The sequence below is a fragment of the Polyodon spathula genome, chromosome 1, assembly GCF_017654505.1.
Source record: "Polyodon spathula isolate WHYD16114869_AA chromosome 1, ASM1765450v1, whole genome shotgun sequence".
Taxonomy (NCBI): Eukaryota; Metazoa; Chordata; class Actinopteri; order Acipenseriformes; family Polyodontidae; genus Polyodon; species Polyodon spathula.
The window spans coordinates 77,323,789-77,348,461 of record NC_054534.1 but is presented as its reverse complement, the minus strand read 5'-3'; the positions used below and the strand labels follow the sequence as shown (position 1 = coordinate 77,348,461).

General features: G+C 37.7%; 2 protein-coding genes across 2 annotated transcripts in view; one reads left to right on the top strand and one right to left on the bottom strand.

Annotated features, from left to right (window-relative positions):
• The window catches only part of LOC121324417 (protein transport protein Sec24D-like), a 56,095-nt gene extending 50,886 nt beyond the window's left edge, over positions 1-5,209 (bottom strand). Inside the window, exons 1-3 of the mRNA XM_041266308.1 lie at positions 5,119-5,209; positions 1,581-1,771; positions 1,242-1,368 (exon numbers count right to left, since the gene is read on the bottom strand). Of these exons, the coding sequence (XP_041122242.1) occupies positions 1,242-1,368; positions 1,581-1,731 (278 nt within the window). The 5' untranslated portion in view covers positions 1,732-1,771; positions 5,119-5,209. The remainder of the gene's footprint in view (positions 1-1,241; positions 1,369-1,580; positions 1,772-5,118) is intronic.
• Positions 5,210-7,793: 2,584 nt separating this feature from the next.
• The window catches only part of LOC121322758 (synaptopodin-2-like), a 50,806-nt gene continuing 33,926 nt past the window's right edge, over positions 7,794-24,673 (top strand). Inside the window, exon 1 of the mRNA XM_041263037.1 lies at positions 7,794-8,535. Within this exon, the coding sequence (XP_041118971.1) occupies positions 8,431-8,535 (105 nt within the window). The 5' untranslated portion in view covers positions 7,794-8,430. The remainder of the gene's footprint in view (positions 8,536-24,673) is intronic.

Sequence of the window (24,673 nt, the reverse complement as noted above, 5' to 3'; positions counted from 1 at the left end):
TTCCCCACATTGTCTAGATGAAGACATTTCTGAGTCAACAAAAACTGCTAGGTCTTTTTCATAGAGTCCTTCTCCAATTTCAGTATCTCCCATATGATATTTATAATGCACATTTTTATTTGATGCGTGCAGAACCTTACACTTTTCTCTATTAAATGTCATTTGCCATGTGTCTGCCCAGTTCTGAATCTTGTCTAGATCATTTTGAATGACCTTTGCTGCTGCAACAGTGTTAGCCACTCCTCCTATTTTTGTGTCGTCTGCAAATTTAACAAGTTTGCTTACTATACCAGAATCTAAATCATTAATGTAGATTAGGAATAGCAGAGGACCAAATACTGATCCCTGTGGTACTCCACTGGTTACCACACTCCATTCTGAAGTTTCTCCTCTAATCAGTACTTTCTGTTTTCTACATGGTAACATGCCAGGATTGTCATCCTTTGAATATAAAATTAGTCACCAAACCACATTATGTAGCAAAGCACTCTATTTTTTTAAAACTTTGTGACGGTTCATTGGACAGAAAGAGGGTTACTTGTATCTACCGTCAAAGTGAGTTCCAGTATCACAGAAGTGCATCTAGCCTGCTGTACCATCTGTGTGCTAAACATGCTTTCACTTCTCAAAATACACAGTTTTTCTGTTACAGACAACAACAATACAACAACAAACAAAGTCTGTCAGTTTCAACAGAGTGTTCAGAAATTCAGGATCGCTGCAAACCCATGAATTAAGCTCAGTACGATGCTATAACCAGTGCTGTTGGATAGTTACCTCCTGCATACCCGTTAACATTGGAGCTTTGTTTTATTTTAATAACCACATTTACTTTAAACTATATTAACAATTATGAAGGATATAACCATTACTCAGTGAATGTTTGGTTTTATTTAGGCAATTACAAGTTATTAATAAAAGAATTTAAAATGATTATTCCTATTATCATTATTATTTAAACAGCATCGAAAAACATCCATTTATGAGTAAAGGAAACTGTAAAGGAAACTTATCATTGTAAATGCAGTAAGGTGAGTAATAAACTGCTTCCATTGTGATTTAGCAGTTGGTTCAAACAATTTAACAACAAGTGCTGGATTGTAAATAAATAAAAAAAAAAAAAACTATAAAGAGAATCCAGAAATAGGAAAACAGGGTTTTTATGCCGGGTTGTTTTTTGGATGATGGCAATAATAATTATTATATACAAATAAAGAGATGGATATTATTGTGACAGTTACCTTTGTGGTTGAGCTCCTGCTGTAGTAAACCCATTATGTTGATTACCCAGGCTAAACTGGTTTGGGCCAGGAGGTGGAGGCATGACAGAGACTGGAGACCCAACAGAAGCAACTGGTTTCAGCACTCCTAAAACAAAACCACAGGATTAAAACACAATACATACCAGATTACAACTTCACCTAATTCTATGGAAAAACTGGATCATCTTATCAAGCTAAATCAAAAGTGTCTGGTTGCAAATGGAAATCTTCAAATGGAAGACTGGCAGATGAAGTACAACTCTGAACATAATAGTATTTAAAAAAAAAAAAAAAAAAAAAAAAAAACAGCTCTTTTACCTTGCTGTGGTGGAGCGAACATCTGTGGTGATCCCCCATAGTGGCCATAGAGAGGTTGAGAAGATGTTGACCCAAAGCCAGAGGGGTAGCCTCCAATTCCTGGCTGAGCCTGAGAGTAAGGTGGAGTCGCGACGTAACCTTGTTGACTCATTTTAGAATTTTCTCATTACAAAAGGCAGACTTTGGGGAATCTGTAAATTTCATAAAAACAGAAAATAAAAACATAAATGATTAACCCTATTAACTCTTTCCACCATTTTATTTAGACCATTCAAAATATGGACTAGTCCACACATATCCACTGGTCATTGCTTTGCAAACGCTGATGATATAGAGACGATAAGGTTGATTCTATTATTATACTGTAGTAAGCTGCCACACTAAGGCCAGGTAGAAAAACCACTTAACAGACATGGTTAAATGGTGTATACCACCTACTGTACTTCAGCCTGAACATAGTCTAAATAATTGGGTAGGCCTATATTGGGAATGTAACAGGTTGAAATGCTAGATAGACTAATCACAGGTGTATGGAAGAGTCTACTGCACTAGAGGCCAACCTCGAGCAACGTTTTTTAATCAAAAACAGAGAATAGCTTTACTGGAGGTTAGATTCTTAAATGCACAAACAAGGGCCTGACCTTATTCTATCCACATGTGGTAACATCTCTCTAGTTGAAAATTATGGATTTTTAGATCTCAGTCAGCCTAGAATTCTTAAATGTACAAGTTTAAAGATGCTGACTTTTCATCTGTCTGGATTGCACCTGTCTGTATGGATTCTGCTGTAGGATGTGGCTTCCCTTCAGAAGGCAACCAACAGCAACATAATTTAGTATCAGACAGCCTTTATGCAATCGCATTCTCTGTTTTATTTGGTCAATGGTGCTGATTCGCACATCCAACTGAGGGCTTTGTTACCAAACATCTTTATGTTGTTGAAGGTGTAGGCTATTGTAGTACATATATATACACATACACACACACACACACATACATATGGTATATACATACAGAGTGAGAGAGAGAAAGTTAATGTAGATACACAAATGAATAATTCATAAAAAATATAAATTATATCAGGATGTTTCAGACAGTCCTTCAAATATTCACATTTTTGTACTCCTACTACATTACCTTTGTCTTTTTTTTTGCCTTTTGGTACACAGCAGTTTTCTTTTCATATATATATATATATACACAGTGGCTTGCAAAAGTATTCAGACCCCTGACCAATTCTCTCATATTACCGAATTACAAATAGTACATTGAAATTTCATTCTGTTTGATATTTTATTTTTAAAAACTGAAACTCAGAATCAGTTATTGTAAGGTGACATTGGTTTTATGTTGGGAAATATTTTTAAGAAAAATAAAAAACTGAAATATCTTGCTTGCGTAAGTATTCAACCCCTGTGCTGTGAAAGCTACCAGTTTGCACCGATGAAAGAAATTGCCCTAACGAGGACAAAATTACCTTACCTTTGGCCTCCACCTGTGAACCACTAAAGTTGCTGTCATGTTTTCTGGATAAAAACCCCACTGTTGAAGGATCATTGGTAAGGCTGAGAATGAAGCAAAATGAAGACCAAAGAGCATTCAACAGAAGTTAGAGGTAAAGTAATACAAATGCATAAATTAGGGAAAGGGTACAAAATAATATCCAAGAGTTTGGATATCCCAGTGGGCACAGTTGGATCAATAATCAGGAAGTGGAAGCTGCATCACACCACCCAGGCACTGCCAAGAAAAGGCCTTCCCTCAAAACTCAATGCTCAAACAAGAAGGAGACTTGTGAGAGAAGCCACAGAGAGGCCAACAATCACTTTGAAGGAGCTACAGAGTTCAGTGGCTGGGAGTGGAGTAATGGTGCACCAGTCAACCATATCAAGAGCTCTGCATAACACTGGCCTGTATGGGAGGGTGGCAAGAAAGAAGCCATTACTCAAAAAGTACCATCTGAAAGCACGTCTAGAGTTTGCCAGAAAGCATGAGTGACCCAGCTGTGATGTGGGAAAAGGTTTTGTGGTCAGATGAGACCAAGATAGAGCTTTTTGGCCAAAACTCAAAACGCTATGTGTGGCGCAAACCTAACACTGCCCATGCCTCAAGACACACCATCCCTACAGTGAAGTATGGTGGTGGCAGCATCATGCTGTGGGGATGCTTCTCATCAGCAGGGACTGGGCATATTGTTACAATTGAAGGAAGAATGGATGGAGCAAAATACAGGAAAATACTGCAAGAGAATCTGCTTCAGTCAGCTAAAAAACTGAAGCTTGGGAGGAAATCCACCTTTCAGCAGGACAATGATCCCAAGCACAAGGCCAAAGCAACATTGGAGTGGCTCAAGAACAAAAAGGTGAATGTCCTACAGTGGCCCAGTCAAAGTCCTGATCTCAATCCCATTGAGAATCTGTGGCACTATTTGAAAATTGCGGTCCACAAGCGTCGTCCAACCAACCTGAACAACCTGGAGCAAATCTGCCAAGAAGAATGGGCCAAAATCACTCCGACACTGTGTGCAAAGCTGGTACATACTTACCCCAAAAGACTTAAAGCTGTTATTGCAGCAAAAGGTGGCTCTACCAAATATTAATGTGTGGGGGTTGAATACTTATGCAAGCAAGATATTTCAGTTTTTTATTTTTCTTAAAAATATTTCCTAACATAAAACCAATGTCACCTTACAATAATTGATTTTGAGTTTAAGTGTTTTAAAATAAAATATCGAACAGAACGAAATTTCAATGTACCATTTGTAATTCAGTAATATGAGAGAATTTGTCAGGGGTCTGAATACTTTTGTAATATACTGTATATATATATATATATATATATATATATATATATATATATATATATATATATATATATATATATATATATACACAACACACACACACACACACACACACACACACACACTGTGTAACTATACACACAAGTACAAGCCTACAGTTATTTTTGCCATTCACGCTATACTGTCAATATACAGTAACACTACTACTTTATTTAAAAATTCGATTCAACATTAGCTAATCTGTTGCTTTCGCAAGACCAAAGTCTGCTAATTTACTTAACGAAGCGAAGTGTCAACAGTATCAAAACTTGCCACGTCAAGCTGACATCAACAAAAAAATAAGAGAATAAATACCTGAAGCAAATCTAAATCAACCATGTACATAACGAATAAAGACAAGTCACTAAATGTGTAAAAGCAGAAACGTAAACGCATTTAAATACATCTCATGATGTGGTTTTGACAGCTGTTTGTTGATTACTTGTTTTGATATATATATATATATATATATATATATATATATATATATATATATATATATATATATACAATCCAAACAGTTTTATTCAACAAAAGTTTGTCAAAACCACATCTCTGAGATGTATCTAGATTTAGATATATATATATAATTAACAAGCATCCAACAAAATGACGAATTAACTGAAGAGAATTTTGCTTATGCTATGACAACATGTAAATCTAATTTTTAATAGCAATAAAGGTTCCCTTCTTTACCTGTGTGTCTGTGTTGCTCTGCTGGATGCTTTTCTATGAACCGTGTGTTATTCAATCTAGTGCCACGTCAAAACTCCAACAACGCACCGGTTCCTAGTGTACAGTGCAGTCAGAGAGCAGAGTGCGCAGCCGCTAACTAAGAGGGGATTCCTCTTACACGTCAACCTTCTGCGCTCCTCAAAGAGGAAACGTGGATTGAGAGAAGTCGCAAATGTGGTGCTTTGGTGCTTATTTAAAACAAAATTATTTTTCGAATACGTGGTGTGATACTTGTTTTGATTTTTTAAAGTAGAAACAGTGTGTCCAACAAACGCGGAACCGTCGTTCTAGCGATGGCTTTTTTATGATTCAGGTAGAGGTAATTATATACATAATATTAACTACCGGTAGCTCTGAGGCTTGTCGGCACAGGCTTTGCCAGCACAAGATGTTGAGGTGATCTGTACTTGCCTTTATTTGTTGCATCCTTTGACATTTAGATGGTTAAATGTCAGAGGTGGTGTAATGGTTGTTTCTTTCTTCTAATTGCTGTTCTTAGTGTGTGGTGTTAAATGGGAAGCTGTAGAAGAATATCTAGCCATCTAACAGTGACATGCTAGTAATTTGTCCGTTGTGTTTGATTTCATCATACCACAACACCGTAACATTTTTTGGAGCCTTTCAAGTTTGTTTGATGCATGGAAAGTCAGGTACTTTATAAGCGACAACAATAATAAAACTCGGATCTATACAAAGTAAGCAGAAGTACGCATGACCATTTACCGCCAATTGCATTTCACTATTTACTGTTACTGCGCGAGCTATCTTATTATTATTATTTTTTTTTTTTTTTTTTTTTTGATTTATTTACACACAAAACAACATAAAAACAACAACATTCATTCGTTATGAAAAAGACCATACAGGCAGATGAAGACCAATTCTAGTGCGCACGAATTGGTCTGAACTCTCCCAGAACTCCAGTTCTGAGCCGTTTCCGTGGTTTTCCAAGTTATCACGTGAGTTGAGCAGGAAATAAGTTAGTGATTTAAAGCGAAGTTAAAGCGTAAAGGTCAAGACGTGCATTTGCTGCAGATGGTGTTACAGGCAAATTGTCAGTGATTTCATTGATAAATCCATCTAGATATTCTTTCGCATGTGTTTCATGCAGTGCATATGCCTCGTATGCAAAACTGGGAAATAAGTGTTCAACAAGGGAAATAATGTGAAAGATGTCAAGTGGATATGAGAATGGCAGTGATTAAGCCAATTTGCTTTAAAAAAAAAAAAAAAATTAACAGCCACAATTGTTTATGCCAGAGTTATTAGAAAGTCTGTAGCAAAATGGTTGATTATATTTTCGATACGTAGATATGACTAAAGACACCCGCCGTGCAGGTATCGCAAAGTCCATAAACAAAACACAACGTTCAAATAAATTAGTTCTGCACAGTATAAAACTGATCTGATTTTTTACCAGTGCTTAGTCTGACTGATTATAAGACCTTTTTTTGTTCTCCAAGTTGCTGCAGTGACATTGCAGCTGCTTGTATAACAGGTTACTGTAAGAGATACCGTTTTCAGACAGATTTCATTAAGTAAACATTTATTTGAATCTTTCTGGAATTAAAAGTATAAATGTAGGTGTGGGTGGGGCAACTCCAGCATGTACCCGGGCTATGTGGTTCAAGGAACCGTGGTATATTTAATGTTCAACAAAGCTCGCTATTGCTTCAGATTAAAAGCTGTGAATTTTGCAAGGCAGTTTCCACAGGCATCCACTATCATGTCCCCTTGGGAAGGCACCGAAATCCTTTAGTTTCCTATAATTGTTGCTGAATATTTACACACAGCTCTCACACAAATTTGGATACATTTCAGTCTATGGCATTTGCTTTTTTTTTTTTTTTTTTTTTTTTTTTTTTTTGTTTACATTCTTATTATTGGGCCAGTCAATGCAGTTAGGGATTTACTGACAAACTGAAACCTAAGAGTTATATGTCAAATACATTATTGAGTGGGAAAACCCCAGGAAATCAACCTGTCAGATTTTAACAGATAGCACCTTGGGTAACTACATGCATCTTTCGAAACAATGGCAGAAGAGTTAAAAAGCAGTGTCTGAAGGGAAGCACCTGCAGTGAGGGTTTCATGCACCAATGGCTTTATAGAGATCTGTGCTGTTATGAACACACTTATGATGTGGCCCTCTAATTATATTTGCACAGTTCCAGTGGTGTTCATGTCCATGTGTTAAAGAGTGTGATTTAACATAGCCCTATGGTCTGTATTTTGAAAATGACTTGGTTAAAAATATACAATTACTTTTTTTACTCTTTGACCTTTCGCAAAAAATTTAAATAGTTCAAGCTTGCTTTATTGTCTCATAATAACTGTTTACCAGTAAGGCATGTGCTAAGATATATTTACATGTATACAAAATCCAGATTTATCTTCCCATAGGTTGCAAAAGGATATTAAGAAAGACAAAAAAAAAAGTATATTTTAAGTTATTTTAACACATGATCTTTGGGGTTAAGCAATTTCAGAATGGAAAGGGAAATACAGTATACTATGGCTGCATTATGTATGCATTGGTGTAGTTTACTTTTTTTACTGCAATATATACTTTTCTTTGCTATACCTTGCTTACCTATGGTTATTTATGTTTATTTATTTATTTGTATTTCAATTTACCACAGTAAACCTGTATACATCAATTGTTGCCTAGGATTCAAAAGGCGACATATGTAAGACCATTTTTCAGATTTTCAAGACCTACTATTAAGATCACAATTTTTTTTTTTTTTTTTCCCCGACTAATTTGTATTGTATTGTATTGAGTATATGTCGAAGGGAACAGGGTAGAATATTACATTTAATTAAGAGAAATATCACAGTTTATAGACAGAAAACCGGTCAGCTCTGTAATAATATACTCTCTAAAACTAATGTGTCCAGCATGTATTTCAATATTATTGACGGTAATAAAATGTAACTCGCCATATTACTGCAAATCTATGCCAACTATAAAACCGTTTGACGAATCCCCATTAGCTGTAATGAGCCAAGACTGTCCTTGTTTTTTGGCAGTACTGCGTGTACATTCTACAACCGAAATTGGAGATTTTTTTCCTCGGATTTTATTATTTTTTTGGTTCAGGGCATGGCTATGAATGTGACGTATTTGAAGCAGGATGGGCTCTGAATTTTATGATGCGGTTGACCCTATACAACAAACCGAGATGCTCTGCCTCCGCAGTTCTAGTTTCCTGCGCTCTTCCATCGAGTCCAAACATCTTGATTGGTAAACACTGCTGAAATCCGCCAGAAATGGGCACCGGGGATTACATCTGTATAACAGTGCGCGGAGGAGCGCCATGGGGGTTCAGGGTGCAAGGTGGCAAGGACAAAATACAACCTTTACAGGTCTCAGAGGTAAGACTTTTCGGGAGGCAGTGTTGACAGTGGTCAATGCAATAAATAAATAAAGGTGTTTGCTGACATGTATACAGTATGTTTAGTATTTATTTTAGTTAGACTTTTTCCATACATCAAAATACTTTCTTTATGTGTATCTTTTGCAGCATTGAATGTGCGGTTATTGTGTTAATCCGAACATGCATGTGTGTTTAAGTTTTGTAAATAGGTCACGACTGTGTAATGTTAAAGTTTAACGTATAGTAGTATTCAAACAATACATTTTGTGAACTGTGTGAAACTATAGTGTTGTACTGTATCTATTCAATTGTGATGTGTACTTTATATCGCCTATGGTTTGTTATGGTCCGTTTAATAGCAGTTATTACATTTTTAGTAGCATTACATTTTATAGCATTAAAAGAGGTCAACATTTTTGTTATTTAATCACAGCTGGAAAGGGTATCAAACTTAACGTGCTTGATATTGATTGGAAACACATTGCATATACAATGGCAACGGTACAAAACGTGGCTGTGCCATCGTCTTCAGGTATTCATTATGCGTAATTACAGTGTTCATTTTAATAGCATGTTCATTTTGTGTTTTGCATGTGTATCTAGGAAAGTGTCGTTTTAGTACAACCTAATAAATGCGCAATGCCTAGGCTGACGTAAGATCCATTACTGTAATTATTGTCTGTTGGCAGTGATGTGTTTTGGTAACTTCTGTTTTATTAAAAAAAAAAAAAAAAACGCTACGTGCTACTGGCAATTGAAAATAGATAATCACGTATAATGAACGTGTTCATACTTCACAAGGGACATTGCTCTGAAAATATGTAATTGAAATGCACTCAGTGTTATCATCTCTGTTCATAAAGTCCTCAAACTTACAGGACGCTGATTTTAGTTTAAATAATAGTGTAGTTATGCTACAAAAATAAAATAAAATAAAAAAAAAAAGTGATGAAGTAAAGTTGTTGTTTCTTTTTTGTTTTGTTTATTTATTTATTTATTCTAACTCAAACGATTATAATAATTATCATCATGGAGAACAAAATTATTTCAGAGGTATGATTTTGATCATAGGCCTATAACATATTTAGGATATAGATTTTCTTTTCATTTGTAACTGAAAGCACTGTGTATATCATTTTGTTCATTATTATTCTTTCAGTTGTAAGCCACATTATTTGGTAAAGTACTGAAAGTCAGGAATAGCATATGGTGCAGGGACGTGTGGCTCTTTTACAGGTGGAAAGGGGAGGCGTGGGTAGATAAAGTGAGCAAAAAGAAAAGAGATGTGTAAGATACTCTAAAGCCTCCACAATGAACAATAAAAGCTGTTATTTTATTAACAGAAAGTGAAAACTTCAAATAAGCTTTTAACATAGATTTCTATATCTCAAAGTAATACAATATTTAGATATTGCTGTTAAATTGTAAATATTAATATAAATTCAGTATGTTTTGGTCTTTAAAACCACATTTTTGATAGAAACTGAATGCCCCCTTCCTATTATTATTATGCATTAATAAATAAATTAATACATTTACTTTGTAGTGCTGCAGAGTACCCATATATATTATTATTATATTATTATTATTATTTATTATTATTATTATTATTATTATAGTCAGAATACATTTTGCATTGCTACTTCAGGGTCACTTGTTTTCAATTTTAGAAGTCCCATGTTACAGACATATTGTGCTTATTATAGATAAAGAGTCAAGCTGCATTTGATGTTTATTATAAAACATTATGATGTAACTGCAGGACCCTCATACAAATTAGGTTTCTCCTTTGCTCTGCTGAATGGTCTTTGTGTGATAGTTTTACCCCCATTTCCAGATTTGAATGTCACCTCATTGCTATAATTTATACTAATCAGGACTGAAGATTTGCTACAATCCACTTACTAGTCAGGACTGAAGATTTGCTACAATCCACTTACTAATGAGGATTGAAGATTAACAGGCCTCTTTTCACTCGCTGAATTTAAGCAACGAAAGCTACAAAGGTGCTGAACCCAAGAGGTGAGGCCCACTCTGTCTTGTCTTTCTGCCTTGTCTTGTCAGGTACTGAACCTGACTAGCAGGGGTCGCTGAAGAGCGATCAAGTGAACTGTCGCATGCTGATTTTCTGCTGGAGTACAAAGGCAAATGCAGCACTCCCTTTGGGTCACCCAATTTGATATGAACTCCATTAGTTTCAAACCATGCTTGCCTGACTCACCCTGCACTCCACAAAGTAGTTTTACTTGGTGAACCAGCAGGAACCCTCGGATTTCAAGTTTTATTTCAGTAAAACAGGAAAAATATCAGTGAAATCGAAGAAGTCCACACATTTCCCTTGAGCCACCTGAGAATCAGTAAAACACCTAAATGGCTCTCAATATGAGCCAAATGTTTTAATAAATAAATAAATAAATAGAATTCTATTTGTGTGTCTTTTAAGAGTTGAACACTTTTACAATAAGATTCGTCAAACGATTTGCTAATTTTGTAAACATCTATTATTATTATTATTATTATTATTATTATTATTAATAATAATAATAATAATAATAATAATAATAATATTTAATCTGAATAATTTCACACTTAATAGGATTGTATTGACTGCAATGTCATAGAATAGTGAGATGCTGCTTTTATGGGTATACATTTCAATGATTTACAAATTAATTTGTCATGTAAGGGATGGCCCATTTACACAATAGTCTTTTCTGTTTTATATTGATGATACCGTCAAAGATACAGGCTCTGTTGTCGCAGAGTAAAGGCTATCACAAAACTGCTTGCAACCAACTGAACTGTGACTTAAAAACAATGGGCAGGGCCTTCTCAAGCAAAGGGTCTATTAAATAAAATAAACACATATCAATATGATTAAACAGGTACTTTTATATTTAGTAGTAAGTTGTACATATTGCACTGCTCTAGTTAAAAAACAAGTGAAGAGAAAAAAAGCATGTGATTTTCAAAATTGAGGTGGCTTTTTATTACCTAAATGATATGGGGTGTGTGTAGTAATAGTCCATATAAATCAATGGGGAAATTATTTTAAAAAGAGTTATATAACATAAGGGAGCCCTAATATGTTTGTAAGTTAATCTGGTTATTAAATGAAACAATAAAAAATTGCACAGGTATTTTACACCTTGCTATATATATGCAGTTCTTCCTCTTTATAATGCTGTAGTCAGAAGTCATAGTTAAGATATCTCTTTGCTGCTTTTTTTTTACCATGTAATGAGAATCCAAGTTCTAGTGGAATTGCATTATGGGTCAAATGAGAGCTATGTTTTGTTTCACTGCGATATTATGAGGGAGCACTGTATTTTTTTATTTATCTTCCATTATGTTTTGAGTAGAATTTTAATATTTTATTCAAGATCTAGTTAATCCAAAATAACCTGCAAAACACAATAAAATATGTGTGACAGATTTTGAAGATGGCAGTTGCTGTATGGCAAAGAAACAACACAGTAAAAAAAAAAAGAAAAATCTCTTCGAGGTAAATTATTGTCATAAAAGACAAAATGGCAGGAAATATGTGCAGAAAATAATTACCTCGTTGTGGCAAAGTGGCTGGTGAAGGGGGAACAGGTGTAGCGGTGACGCGGTGCAGGAGTGACAGGCAGATAACTGCAATCCAGTGAAAAGTGTTTTATTTGTTTTCCAGGTCTGGTGACCATTTAAATACCCCGGCAATACACAACCATATGTAAAGCGCTGGGCTAACAAAACAGAGCACAGTACCGAACAGAAACGAATACATGGTTACCAGTCCTGGGTGAGTGCAGACATGCGTGTGCGGTGGTGAAGACACATGTATTTCGTGACGGCTGGTGCAGTGGTGATCCGGTTCGTGTTGACCCTCCGCGACAGCTCCGGATTTGTGCGTTTAACTGTGTAGTGGTGAAAACACAGATAGTTATTTAAACAAACAAAAACAACACACAAAACTTCTTATTTCAATGAGAGCTCCTCTCTCGGTCCTTCTCTCTCTCCAGCATTTTACCCAAACAAAGGAAAAGATCAGCGTTACCCTGGCCCCTATATGTAATCCTGCATGACATCTTGGTAAACGGTTGCAGCGGCCTTATTGCTTGCACCTGCCCCTCGTTTACCTTTCAGGTCAATACTGTCTTACAACAGAGTCTCGCTTCTTTCCAGGCTGACCGACTTCCCGGTCCTGGAAACAAACTGTCAGGCCAGCCCTTCCAGATACTTCTCCTCCCGTTCTTTAGCGCCCTCACAGGTCGGGAGGGAGATTTATCACCAGAACTCATTATCTTTCTGTCATATATACCCCCCCCGGGAAAAAGAATCCACATTTTGGTGATCTTTCCCTGCCCGGTGTACCATATGGTACATGAAGGGCTGCAATGCCAGATACCACCGAGTTATCCGGGCATTGCTGTCCTTCATTGTGCTTAACTATGTGAGTGGGGCGTGGTCTGTGACCAGATCAAATGAGTGTCCCAGCAGGTAATATCGTAAAGAGTGAGTAGCCCATTTAATGGCCAAACACTCTTTTTTGACTACGGAGTAGTTACGTTTCCGAGGTAACATTTTTTTTACTCAGGTACAATATCGGGTGTTCTACTCCAGCTACTTTTTGGGACAAGACTGCACCCAAACCTACATCTGATGCGCCGGTGTGGAGGATGAATCTCTTGGTGAAGTCTGGAGTAATAAGAGTGGGAGCCTGGCAAAGTCTACGCTTAATAGTATCAAACGTCCCCTGACTCTCAGCTGACCACTTAATCAAATTTGGAGCACGCCAGCCTCATGACCTCGGTCCAACAAGACGGGGGAACCAACAATTGTTACAGGCTGTCCTGTGCCTTTGGCTAGGTTTACCCTATACAGTAATTGCCCCTTGATACTGAAGTGTGGATATACTAGCGCCCCAGCGCCATCAACATCCTTACTTTCAATAGACTAGACCTGCCCCCAAGCGTGCACTAGTGACGGGTCTTCATGTTGGCCCCACACTATGTCCGCGCTTGAGTACCACAGGTCCGGTACATTGAGAGGGGCTGGAATAACCTCTGCCCTAGCTGGCCCAGTAACCTCGCCCTCTCGGTCACGCTACGTTCCCACTCTCTTCGACTGGCGTTTGTTACCATCCCAGCACTTTCCCACCAGACCCCAGCCTTGTCTCAAAGATGCTCCCTCCCATTTCGCGATCCGTCTCTCCTTATTTGTTTTTCTAGGGCGGAAAAGAAGGGAAAACATTTCAGTATGAAAAGGAAACACATCACCAATTCGTTCCCTTTTCTTTTTTTCTGCCATGTTTACGCGTATGGCTGAGACTGCCATTATTTGCATTAATTGTTTGAATTATGGACAGTCTCGGCCCAGAATAACTGGGAGTGGCAACCTTTCCGCCACCCCTACTACGAGGTGATGTTTTATCGGTCCCACCGATAGGTATACTTTTAGGGTGGGGTATGCCGCCATGTCTCCATGGATAGAGGAGATGGCCACCTGACCTTGTGACCGCCACGACACACCGCCCAGGAGAGCTGTCCTAATCACGGTTTTCTCACACCCTGTGTCCACTAAGGCGTGGGTTTTCACATTACCTAAAACAACATTAATCACACAAGGCCCCTCCAGACCATTTTCCCCTCGCTTACCAGTTTCAGGTGCCCAATTGCACGTGGCCACGTCACACACCATGGCAGCGGGGCAATGACCTGGCTATATGTTCCGGCTGGTTGCACCTAAAACAGATAGGAGGGACAGAGGGAGCAGAGGTTAGAAATCTGTACCGCTGCTGTACCCCAGCTGGGGGCCAACCTTGGTCTCCATGGGGGGGAGGCAAGGGAGCCCAATGGGGTCGGCGTTCTCGGAGGTCTGGGTCCCGGGAACAAGGGTGGTAGTGGTGGTGTTGGAGGAGAGGGAGGGAGAGGGAGGGCTACTGCGAAGGGCAGGGACCGACAGTATCCCGACCCAGGCAGAAGTCAGGGAGCCTTCGAAGTCATCAGCCAATTTGACCACCTCCTCCAGGGTGTCAGGGTTGTGGTGCTGTATCCACGCCTGGGTTTCGGCGCCGACCACATGGCAGAATTGTTCGACCACAGTGGCTTCCCCCATCTGTTGGGTGGTCTTCTTCCCGGGATCAGCCAATTTACCATGTGGTTGCACAACCGCTGTGCAACCACCCTGGGGCATGTCTGTGGGGCTCTCCAGTACTCCCTAAACCGCGCCCGGTGGGTCTCCGTGGTTATATTAAGGCGGCGGAGGATAGCCTGTTTGACCAGGTCATAATCGGTGGCGTACTGGTCGCTCATCGTTTGGTTGGCTGCCTGAGGCTCCACGATCAGGCAGGGTCCCAACTGGCTTGCCCAGAACTCCCGTGGCCAAGCCACCACGGTAGCCAGCCGCTCGAACGCCACCAAGTACGCCTCCGGGTCATTTTCTGCCGACATCTTAATCGCCTGTGTCTTCGGTGGCGACATCAGCGGTGTTGCGGTAGGGGCCGTGTCTGCGGCGTGTAGCGCTCCTCCCTCCTTCTCTGCGTCGCGCCTGCTCTCCAGCGCCTGCAGCAGCTCCGCCAGCACGTTGCGGTCCATCCCGGATCTGACACCACGTGTGGCAAAGTGGCTGGTGAAGGGGGAACAGGTATAGCGGTGATGCTATGCAGGAGTGACAGGCAGACAATTGTAATCCGGTGAAAAGTGTTTTATTTGTTTTCCAAGTCTGGTGACTCTTTAAATAATGTTATCCCGGCAATACACAACCATGGGTAAAGCGCGGGGCTAACAAAACAGAGCATAGTCCCAAACAGAAACGAATACACGGTCACCAGTCTTGGGTGAGTGCAGATGTGCGTGTGCGGTGGTGAAGACACATGTATTTTGTGACGGTTGGTGCAGTGTTGATCCGGTTCTTGCTGACCCTCAGCAACAGCTCAGGATTTATGCATTTAACTGTGTAGTGGTGAAAACACAGATAGTTATTTAAACAAACAAAAACAACACACAACACTTATTTCAATGAGAGCTCCTCTCTCGGTCCTTCTCTCTCTCCAGCGTTTTACCCAAACGAAGGAAAAGATCAGCGTTACCCTGGCCCCTATATGTAATGCTGCATGACATCTTGGTAAACAGTTGCAGCTGCCTTATTGCTTGCAGCTGCCCCTCGTTTACCTTTCAGGTCAATACTGTCTTACAACAGAGTCTCGCTTCTTTCCAGGCTGACCGACTTCCCGGTCCCAGAAATGAATTGTCAGGCCAGCCCTTCCAGATACTTCTCCTCCCGTTTTTTAGCGCCCTCACAGGTCAGGAGGGATATTTATCACCAGAACTCATTATCTTTCTGTCACACTCGTCTATAGGAGAAGCACTGAAACCCGAACAGCTTGTGTAACTGCTATGTAAAAATCTTGCTATAATCAAAAAGTAAACAGTAACAACTGATTCATGTCCTCTTGAATAATTGAAGGACAAACTAATTTCAAGTATGTTTGCAATTGTTTTAGCATATAAAACAGTAAATAAACTGTCAGAATACACATGCAAATTGCATGTATAGGGTTACTGTTACCCTGTAAAAAAAAAAAAAAAAAAAAAAAACACTTTACAGCCACACTAGTTTAATATGTTTAAACAGTGCTACTTGTGATAGGTGTGTATCACATAGAACTGTTGTACTGTAAAATTACATTTGTGAAAATTTTCCTTTTGAGGAGAATTTGTTAGTTGAAAAATGGACAGAAGCAGTTTTCTGTATACACAAAGCAGTTTTCCTTAAAAGGAGGTTGTTTTTTATTATGCCTCTCAGGAGCATTGGCTGCAGAGTGGGAATTGTTATCTCATGACTCACTTCATTTTTAAAAGGAGCTGTGGAATTTCTGGTAACAATAACTCAAATAATGTCCAGTGTACAATTAATGTTTTATTTTTTTAACTGTATCTTAATTATACCCTAGCCTAACTCAGTTGTGTAGTATACAAAGTGATAAGAATTCCAAATAAAAAAGGAAGCCTTTTTATTTTGGCATGTTTTGTCACTGAGAAAAACAAACCATCGGTTTCTGTTCACCGTGATTAGTGATTTTTTTAGAATGCCTTTTGCTTTTCATTCTCGAAAACTTGAGTAAATCTAGACATAGGTTTAGTGGCAGATCTAAAAGAAATAGCACCACTGTTTAACTATATAATAACTGAGATTGGGTTTTTGTGAGGGGTGGTTTATTGATCCCTATATAAATATTAACAATTAAACCAGTGTGTAAAACTCAATCTCATCCAGTTCCAATATCAAACTGGCTCTGCTGCCGGTTCTATCTGCAGTCTGCCACCGGACGTTACACAAAACTCAAAGATCTCCTCTATGTATAATTGTCTTAATTAATTCAGTAACCTCCAATATTTCCCTCATGGTATTATATATTTACAGCCTTCATGTTCAGCCAATATTTTTTTTTTTTCTGCAGATTTAAAACCTGCCTCTCGTGTCAAGTGCATTGGATGCTCATTAGAGATTGAGTCCTACCAGCCTGCAGTCCTATCTGGGGCAGATAGAGTCCCAGATTAAATTGATTTGGTCTCTATTTGCTGCTGATTTGCCGCTTTCAAATCAGTCCCAGCGGCAAATGGAAATGTGGCATAAGTCGACAGGAAAGCAAGGGATTGGTACTCCAATGAGAGCCAATATATGCTGTTACTGTGAGTTTGAGGTCTTTTAATGAACTTTTTTTTTCTTTTTTCTGTATTTTTTTTAAATACTCAGGAAGAGTCATTGTATAACAAATCAAAATGTTCTGAATTGCTTCTCCTACAAGGACTCAGACTCCCAGAGGAATCTGTCTGACGTGTTCCTTCAATGGGAAGTGGACCATAGAAAAGAGTGCAAAAGATGTTCACCATTTTGTTGCTTACAAATGCAATAAAAAATACAATTACAAATGAAATAGACGTAATGTAATGCATTCCTCTTTCATTTAGGAAAATGTGAGCTCCATGAAGTGGCGATAAAGAGTGAATTAATGTCCAGCTTGTAAATCTTTGTCGGTGATTAATTAATTATTATTATTATTATTTGTTTATTTAGCAGAAGGCTTTATCCAAGGCAATTTACAGAGAATAGGACATGTGAACTGTACAGAGTCGCTTACAACGTCTCACCCGAAAGATGGAGCACAAGGAGGTTAAGTGATTTCCTCAGGGTCACACAATGAGTCCATGAGTGAGTCGGGATTTCTTCCGGGGACCTCCTGGTACAAGCCTCTTTTCTTTAATTGTTAATACAATTCACTGACTGTGGAAAGTTTCAACTCACTGTAGCAGTTAAACAAAACTCCACTGTACGCATCAGCACTGTCTGATTCAATTTAATCCAAAACATGTGCCTGTTGCCAACGGCCATTGTAATATCTCCTATTACAAAGTCTTGTTTCCTGTCGTCATATGCAAAGACAACATGTCTTCTTTATTATCTTCAACATTAATCTAAGCTCTGAATTGATTTGTTAGCTTTATCTAAGAGTTTCCAAGTAGTGCCATAGTGTTTGTATGAACAGATGGAGCTTGAGCAGTCAAAATGTTTTCATAGGATCCGAATGAATTTTTTAATGGTTAGAGACCCCGTTCACTTTTACGTGGCTCTCTTCTACTGTAACCTTCATAGTTGCTGTAACGATGTGTTTTTCTGTAATTTTCAATTTCATACACAAATTGCAAGTAAATTAAATATATTTATTTGTACAAAACAAATCAAGCAAAATAAAGCCTAACTCTAGCAAGGAGTTTTAACTAAATGTCAGTTTTCAAATATTACCAGACAGCTAAGCTGTTTACCAGTTTCCAAAACATATACTTTCAAGTATCAAACCCAGCATCTTTCATAATGTTCCCACACAGGTGATTCTGATACTGGCTCACTAAAACAATACAACAATAAAACAATCAATTAATCAAGTGCTGCAAAACCCACATTCACATGTTTTTGGCAGGGATAGGAATTAACCCCATTCCTGCCAACCACCACTAAAAACACGTTACACCACTATATATGTACAGGCAGGGCTGTTAGTCTGCCACAGTATATACAGTGCCTATAGAAAGTCTACACTCCCTTTCAAAAGTTTCACCTTTTGTTGCCTTATAGCCTGGAATTAAAATGCATTAAAATAGTTTATTTTTTTCATTCTACACATCCTACCCCACAACTTCCAAGTGAAAAAAATATTCTAGAAATTTGTAGAAAATTAATTAAAATTAAAAACTGAAATAGCTTTGTTGGCTAAGTGTCCACCCCCCTTGTAATAGCTATCCTAAATTAGCTCAGGTGTAACCACTCGCCTTCAAAATGACACACCAAGTTAAGTGGCCTCCACCTGTGTTAAATTGTAATGATTGACATGATTTCAGGATAAATTCAGCAGTCCCTGTAGGTTCCCTCTGCTGGGTAGTGCATTTTAAAGCAAAGACTCAACCATGAGCACCAAGGCACTTTCAAAAGAACTCCGGGACAAAGTGTTGAAAGGCACAGATCAGGAGATGAGTATAAAAAAATAACACAGACCTTGAGTATCCCTTGGAGCACGGTCAAGATGATTACTAAGTGGCTAAGGAATAAAAAAACTTAAATGTCCTTGAGTGGCTCAGTCAGAGCCCCGACTTAAATCCAATCAGAAATTTGTGGCATGACTTGAAGATTGCTGTCCATCAACGCTCCCCAAGGAACTTGACAGAGCTTGAATACTTTTGTAAAGAAGAATGATCAAATATTGCCAAATCTAGGTGTACAAAGTTGATAGAGACCTATCCCAATAGACTCACAGCCGTAAATGCTGCTAAAGGTGCTTCCACCAAGTATTAAATCAGGGGGGTGGAGACTTATTCAATTATGCTCTTTCAGTTCTGTATTTTTAATATATAATTTTTTTTCTTATTAAAAACTTCTTTCCCCTTAACAGTGTGGAATATGGTGTGTAGATAAGTGGAAAAATAAAATCCTCATTTAAATGCATGAAACTGAGGCACTGACACAACAAAATGTGAACAAAGTTCAAGGAGGTGTAGAATTTCTATAGGCGCTGTATAGATAGCTAGATAGATAGATAGAAAGATAGATAAAAATAAAGTTAAGCTCAGAATCTTGACAAAGTTTTCCCATGTTGACTGGGTAAATACAGTACATGGTAGAAAGCCGAACATAAGAAATGTTACAAACGAGAGGAGGCCATTCGGTCCATCTTTCTCGTTTGGTTGTTAGTAGCTTATTGATCTCAGAATCTCATCAAGCAGCTTCTTGACAGATCCCAAGGTGTGAGCTTCAGCAACATTACTGGGGAGTTGGTTCCAGACCCTCACAATTCTTTGTGTAAAAAAGTGCCTTCTATTTTCTGTTCTGAATGCCCCTTTGTCTAATCTCTATTTGTGACTCCTGGTCCTTGTTTCTTTTTTCAGGTTGAAAAAGCCCCCTAGGTAGACATTGTCAATACCTTTTAGAATTTTGAATGCTTTAGTCAGATCGCCACGTAGTCTTTTTTGTTCAAGATTGAATATATTTAGTTATTTTAGCCTGTCTGCCTATAACATGCCTTTTAAACCAGCAATAATTATGGTTGCTCTTATTTGCACTCTTTCTAGAGCAGCAATATTATTTTTGTAACAAGGTGACCAGAACTGAACACAATATTCTAGATGAGGTGTTACTAATGCATTGTAAAGTTTTAACATTACTTTCCTTGATTTAAATTCAACACTTTTCACTATATAGCCAATAATTTTGTTGGACTTTTTTTTTTAATAGCTTCCCCACATTGTCTAGATCAGGGGTCTCCAACCCTAGCCCCTATCCAGCAGGTTTTATAGGTGTCTTTACATCATCAGTGGCTAAAGAGCTGGAAAACTTGTTAATCTTGACTAATTAAGCCAATAATTGGTTCAAGTAAGTAACTGAGAGATTGGTTGAAACAAAAACCAACAGCCACAGTAGCTTTCAAGGACCAGGGTTGGAGACCTCTGCTCTAGATGAAGACATGTCTTAATCAACATAAACTCCTAGATCTTTTTCATAGATTCTTTCTTCAATTTCGGTATCTCCCTTATGATATTTATAATGGACATTTTTATTGCCTGTGTGCAGTACCTTACCCTTTTCTGTATTAAATGTCATTTGCCATGTGTCTGCCCAGTTCAGAATGCTGTCTAGATCATTTTGAATGACCTTTGCTACTGCAACAGGTTTTGCCACTCCTCCTATTTTTGTGTTGGAAAAACTTTTTGGAATTGGTTTTAGCCCCCTTAACAGTGTTCATTTCTATCTCTCTCTTAGCCTTTCTAATTTCCTTTTTGACTCGTGTTTGCAGTTTCACTTACTCTTTCTGTGTACTTTGTTCTTGGTTCCTTTTAAACGCTTTGTGAAGTGCCTTTTTTCTCTGAATATTTTTTTTTTAATTTATCTGTTGAACAATTTTGGCCATTTTGTTTTAGAGTTTAATTGGTCTGCTTTTGGGATGTAATTGTTTTGCGCCTCTAGTACTACATTTTTTAAAAATAGCAATTCATGGCTGTTTTATCTATTTGACTCCAATCTACTTCTGTTAGTTTCTGTTTCATTCCTTCATAGTTTGTCTTTTTAAAATTGTAAGCCTTAGCTTTAGTCGTTACTTTTGGGGTTTTAAAAAGCACTTCAAGTTACACCATGTTGTGACCTGATTTTGCGAATGGTTCTCTGACCTCTGTTCTAGTTATTCTGTCATCGTTATTTGAAAATACTAAATCAAGGCATAAGCAAAATAATATATATATATATATATATATATATATATATATATATATATATATTATATATATATATTGACTGATATATATTTGTATTGATTAATAATTTGATTGATGGTAAATCCATAATATTTCAGTTTGCACACTAGTGTGTTAATCAACCCCACTCCTAACTCTTTTAAACTGTGGAAAAAGTCTTAGAGGAAGCTACTCTCATTTATTTATCCTCTATTTTTGTCTTAACTGATCCCTGTTTGCTTATAACATGTGAGAGCAACCAAATGCCAAATTAACTACCATGTATATCTTTAATTCCCCTTTAAAATAAAGCTACATAAAGAAGAAATAAATAAGTAGCCAGTCAAAACAAAACAAAGAGCTCAGAGCCCTACCGAACATATTATAGTTCTTTCTGACAGCTTGCTTATACAAGGTTATAAAGCAAAGTGGGTTATGAATAAGCACCTGCCAAGTAGACTTAATCCGTGAAACAATGCTCTTAACAAATAATGGTTTATTTCATGGTTATTACAGTAGTTAAGACCCTTTAGCAAGAAATTGTGTATTGGATAAACCAATATTGTTGAAATGTAGATTACTAAATCAAAGACAATGTGCAAACAAGATATAATATGGATGTATAGTAATACCACACATTAATGAATGTTTTTTGGAGTCTCCTAGTGTACTTCAGAAAAGTGTGCAACACTATGGGGTTGATTTTAAAAAGTACATTCGGACAAATCAGGCTAACCCGGTATGCAGGTTATCCTACGTGTTCAACTGTGAGACCCATTTGCTTGGTAGGGGACCATGAACACTTAATGATTTATGGACACCTCATGATTTTGGATCCTTCTGGTCTGGTCTCCTTCAATAAAGTAAACCGGAGTCTAGGTAGGTACCCCTGTCTTCCTGGCCTTCTCTCCCTGCCAGCCTGTTCATTATTTCAAACAAACAGCCTAGATCCAGGGCATAATGGTTCTTCTTCTGTATGGGATGTTTTACAGTTGGCCCATATAACTTTTCATACCCATGTTTTTTGCATAAAATTAGGTTTGCCTGTTTTTGGATTATTCTTTTGGGATTCTATTTTTTTCAAAGATGGAATATATCCACTCAGAGGCACTTGCCCTTAGGTCAAGAATTAGAGTAGGACCACACAAGGGCCTCATCTAATCTTTCATTGTGTCTACCTCACACACGGGGTGAGGGGCTTGAAACACTGATGAAGGCAACATTGAAAACTTATTCTACTTTAACCTTAAAATTCCAAATTAGAGTTGAAATACACTTAGACTGTGTTGTGTTTAAATACAGTAAAGATTTGCGGCCATTTAGCATAATTTATATTTAAATACATTAAGTGCTTTCTTTTCCACATGTTTTCTTAATCCAGCTAGAAACCCAAACACTGTATTTATTTATTTATTTATTCATTCATTTATCTATAGTATTTCACATATAGTAGTTCCGTCTAGTTTTGGTGTGCAACTGAAGTACTGTAGTGAGTTATGTTATTTTTTAAATGTGTATCTGAAATATTGATGACACAGACAGTTCAGAGTTTGGACAGAGAGAGCCTTGCTTTAATGTATTTTGAACATGAGATTTAATCTGTGCTACAGTGTTGTGATTTACAGGCATTTTGGAATGTAATACCGTGCCTATAGAAAGTCTACACCCACTTGAACTTTTTTTCACATTTTCTTGTGTGAGTGGCTCAGAGTTCCATGCATTTAAATGAAGATTTTTTTCCACTTATATACATAACATACTCAACTCTGTTAAGGAGAAAAAAGTTATATATTAAAAATACAAAACTGAAAGACTATAATTGGATAAGTCTCCACCCCCTGAGTTAATACTTGGTGGAAGCACCTTTTTATACCCAAAACTGTTCAAGCTCTGTCAAGTTCTTGGGGAGCGTTGATGCACAGCAATCTTCAAATCATGCCACAAATTTTCAATTGGATTTAGGTCGGGGCTCTGACTGGGCCACTCAAGGACATTTACCTTTTTGTTCCTTAGCCACTCCAGTGTAGCTTTGGCTGTGTGCTTTAGGTCAATGTCATGCTGAAAGGTGAACTTCGTTCCAGTTTCAGCTTTCTTGCAGAGGGCAGCAGGTTTTCCTCAAGGACTTCTGTGTACTTTGCTCCATTCATTTCCACTTCTATCCTGGCAAGTGCTCCAATCCCATAACATGATGCTGCCACCACCATGCTTCACAGTAGGGATGGTGTTCTTTGGGTGATGCGCTGTGTTGGGTTTGCACCGAACATAACGCTTTGCATTTAGGCCAAAACCAAGCTATTTCAATTTTTATTTTTAATAAGTTTTCTACAAAGTTCACAAATATTTTTTTTCACTTGGAAGTTGTGGGGTAAGATGTGTAGATAAATGAAATAGAAAACTATTTTAATGCATTTTAATTCCAGGCTATAAGGCGACAAAATGTGAACATATTGAAAGGGGATGTAGACTTTCTATAGGCACTGTATATATTTGTATTGTTCTGTGAAAAGTATGCCATTTGGTTGGCAAGTACTGTTCTCAGTGTATTGGTTGTCTTTGAAAAGGTGAGGAGGTCAAAAGGATTAAGGGCTAAAGATGTATTTATACAAGGTAGTGGTATAACAAAAAGTAGAGACACACAGTTTCAATTCTGCTTTTTATCAAGAATTGCCTCCCTATTTGGCAAAGACCAGTTGTGTCTTTGGAGATGCTTTTATAACTGAAGTCTTTGATAACATGTGTTTGGTAACAGTAAACACCATATAGGGTTTTCTCTGTAATAAACTTCAGCTCCTCTTTGGAACAGGCTCACACAGACCTGACAAGAAAGTATTACCATATATGATATTCTGAAAGGGGAGATGCTGCACAGTTTTGGATAACATATTCCAGGAGTGACCATACAGACCAATAGGATCACAAAACCTCTATACCCTCCAGTAAGTGTAACATGGGAAAAGATAATTTAGCTTTAGCGCTTCATCAAATTGGAACTCTTTGCCTTGTTCCATATCAGAAACGCCTATGCTCAATAGTATTACTATTATCACACTTAAGGCCTATAGCTATAAGGTTTTTGTATCTTGTAAATTCTTGAAAATGGCATGTTGGCATGTTCTCGAAATGTAAGATTGATTCTTTATCCTATACTTGTAAGCTGCTGAGGCTGTCGTGAAATTGTTCCTGTTTTTTTTATATATATTTTTTATATTTTTAATAAATATATAAATAATTACGGGGATCAGAGCATTTCTATCTATAAAGTTGTTTTTATAAATGATACTACAATATAAGCATAGGTACTTTGCACTTTATATGCAGTTATATGCAGGCTACTGTAGTATGGTTCAACAGCCACCTTCTCAAACACTAGGTTTGAGA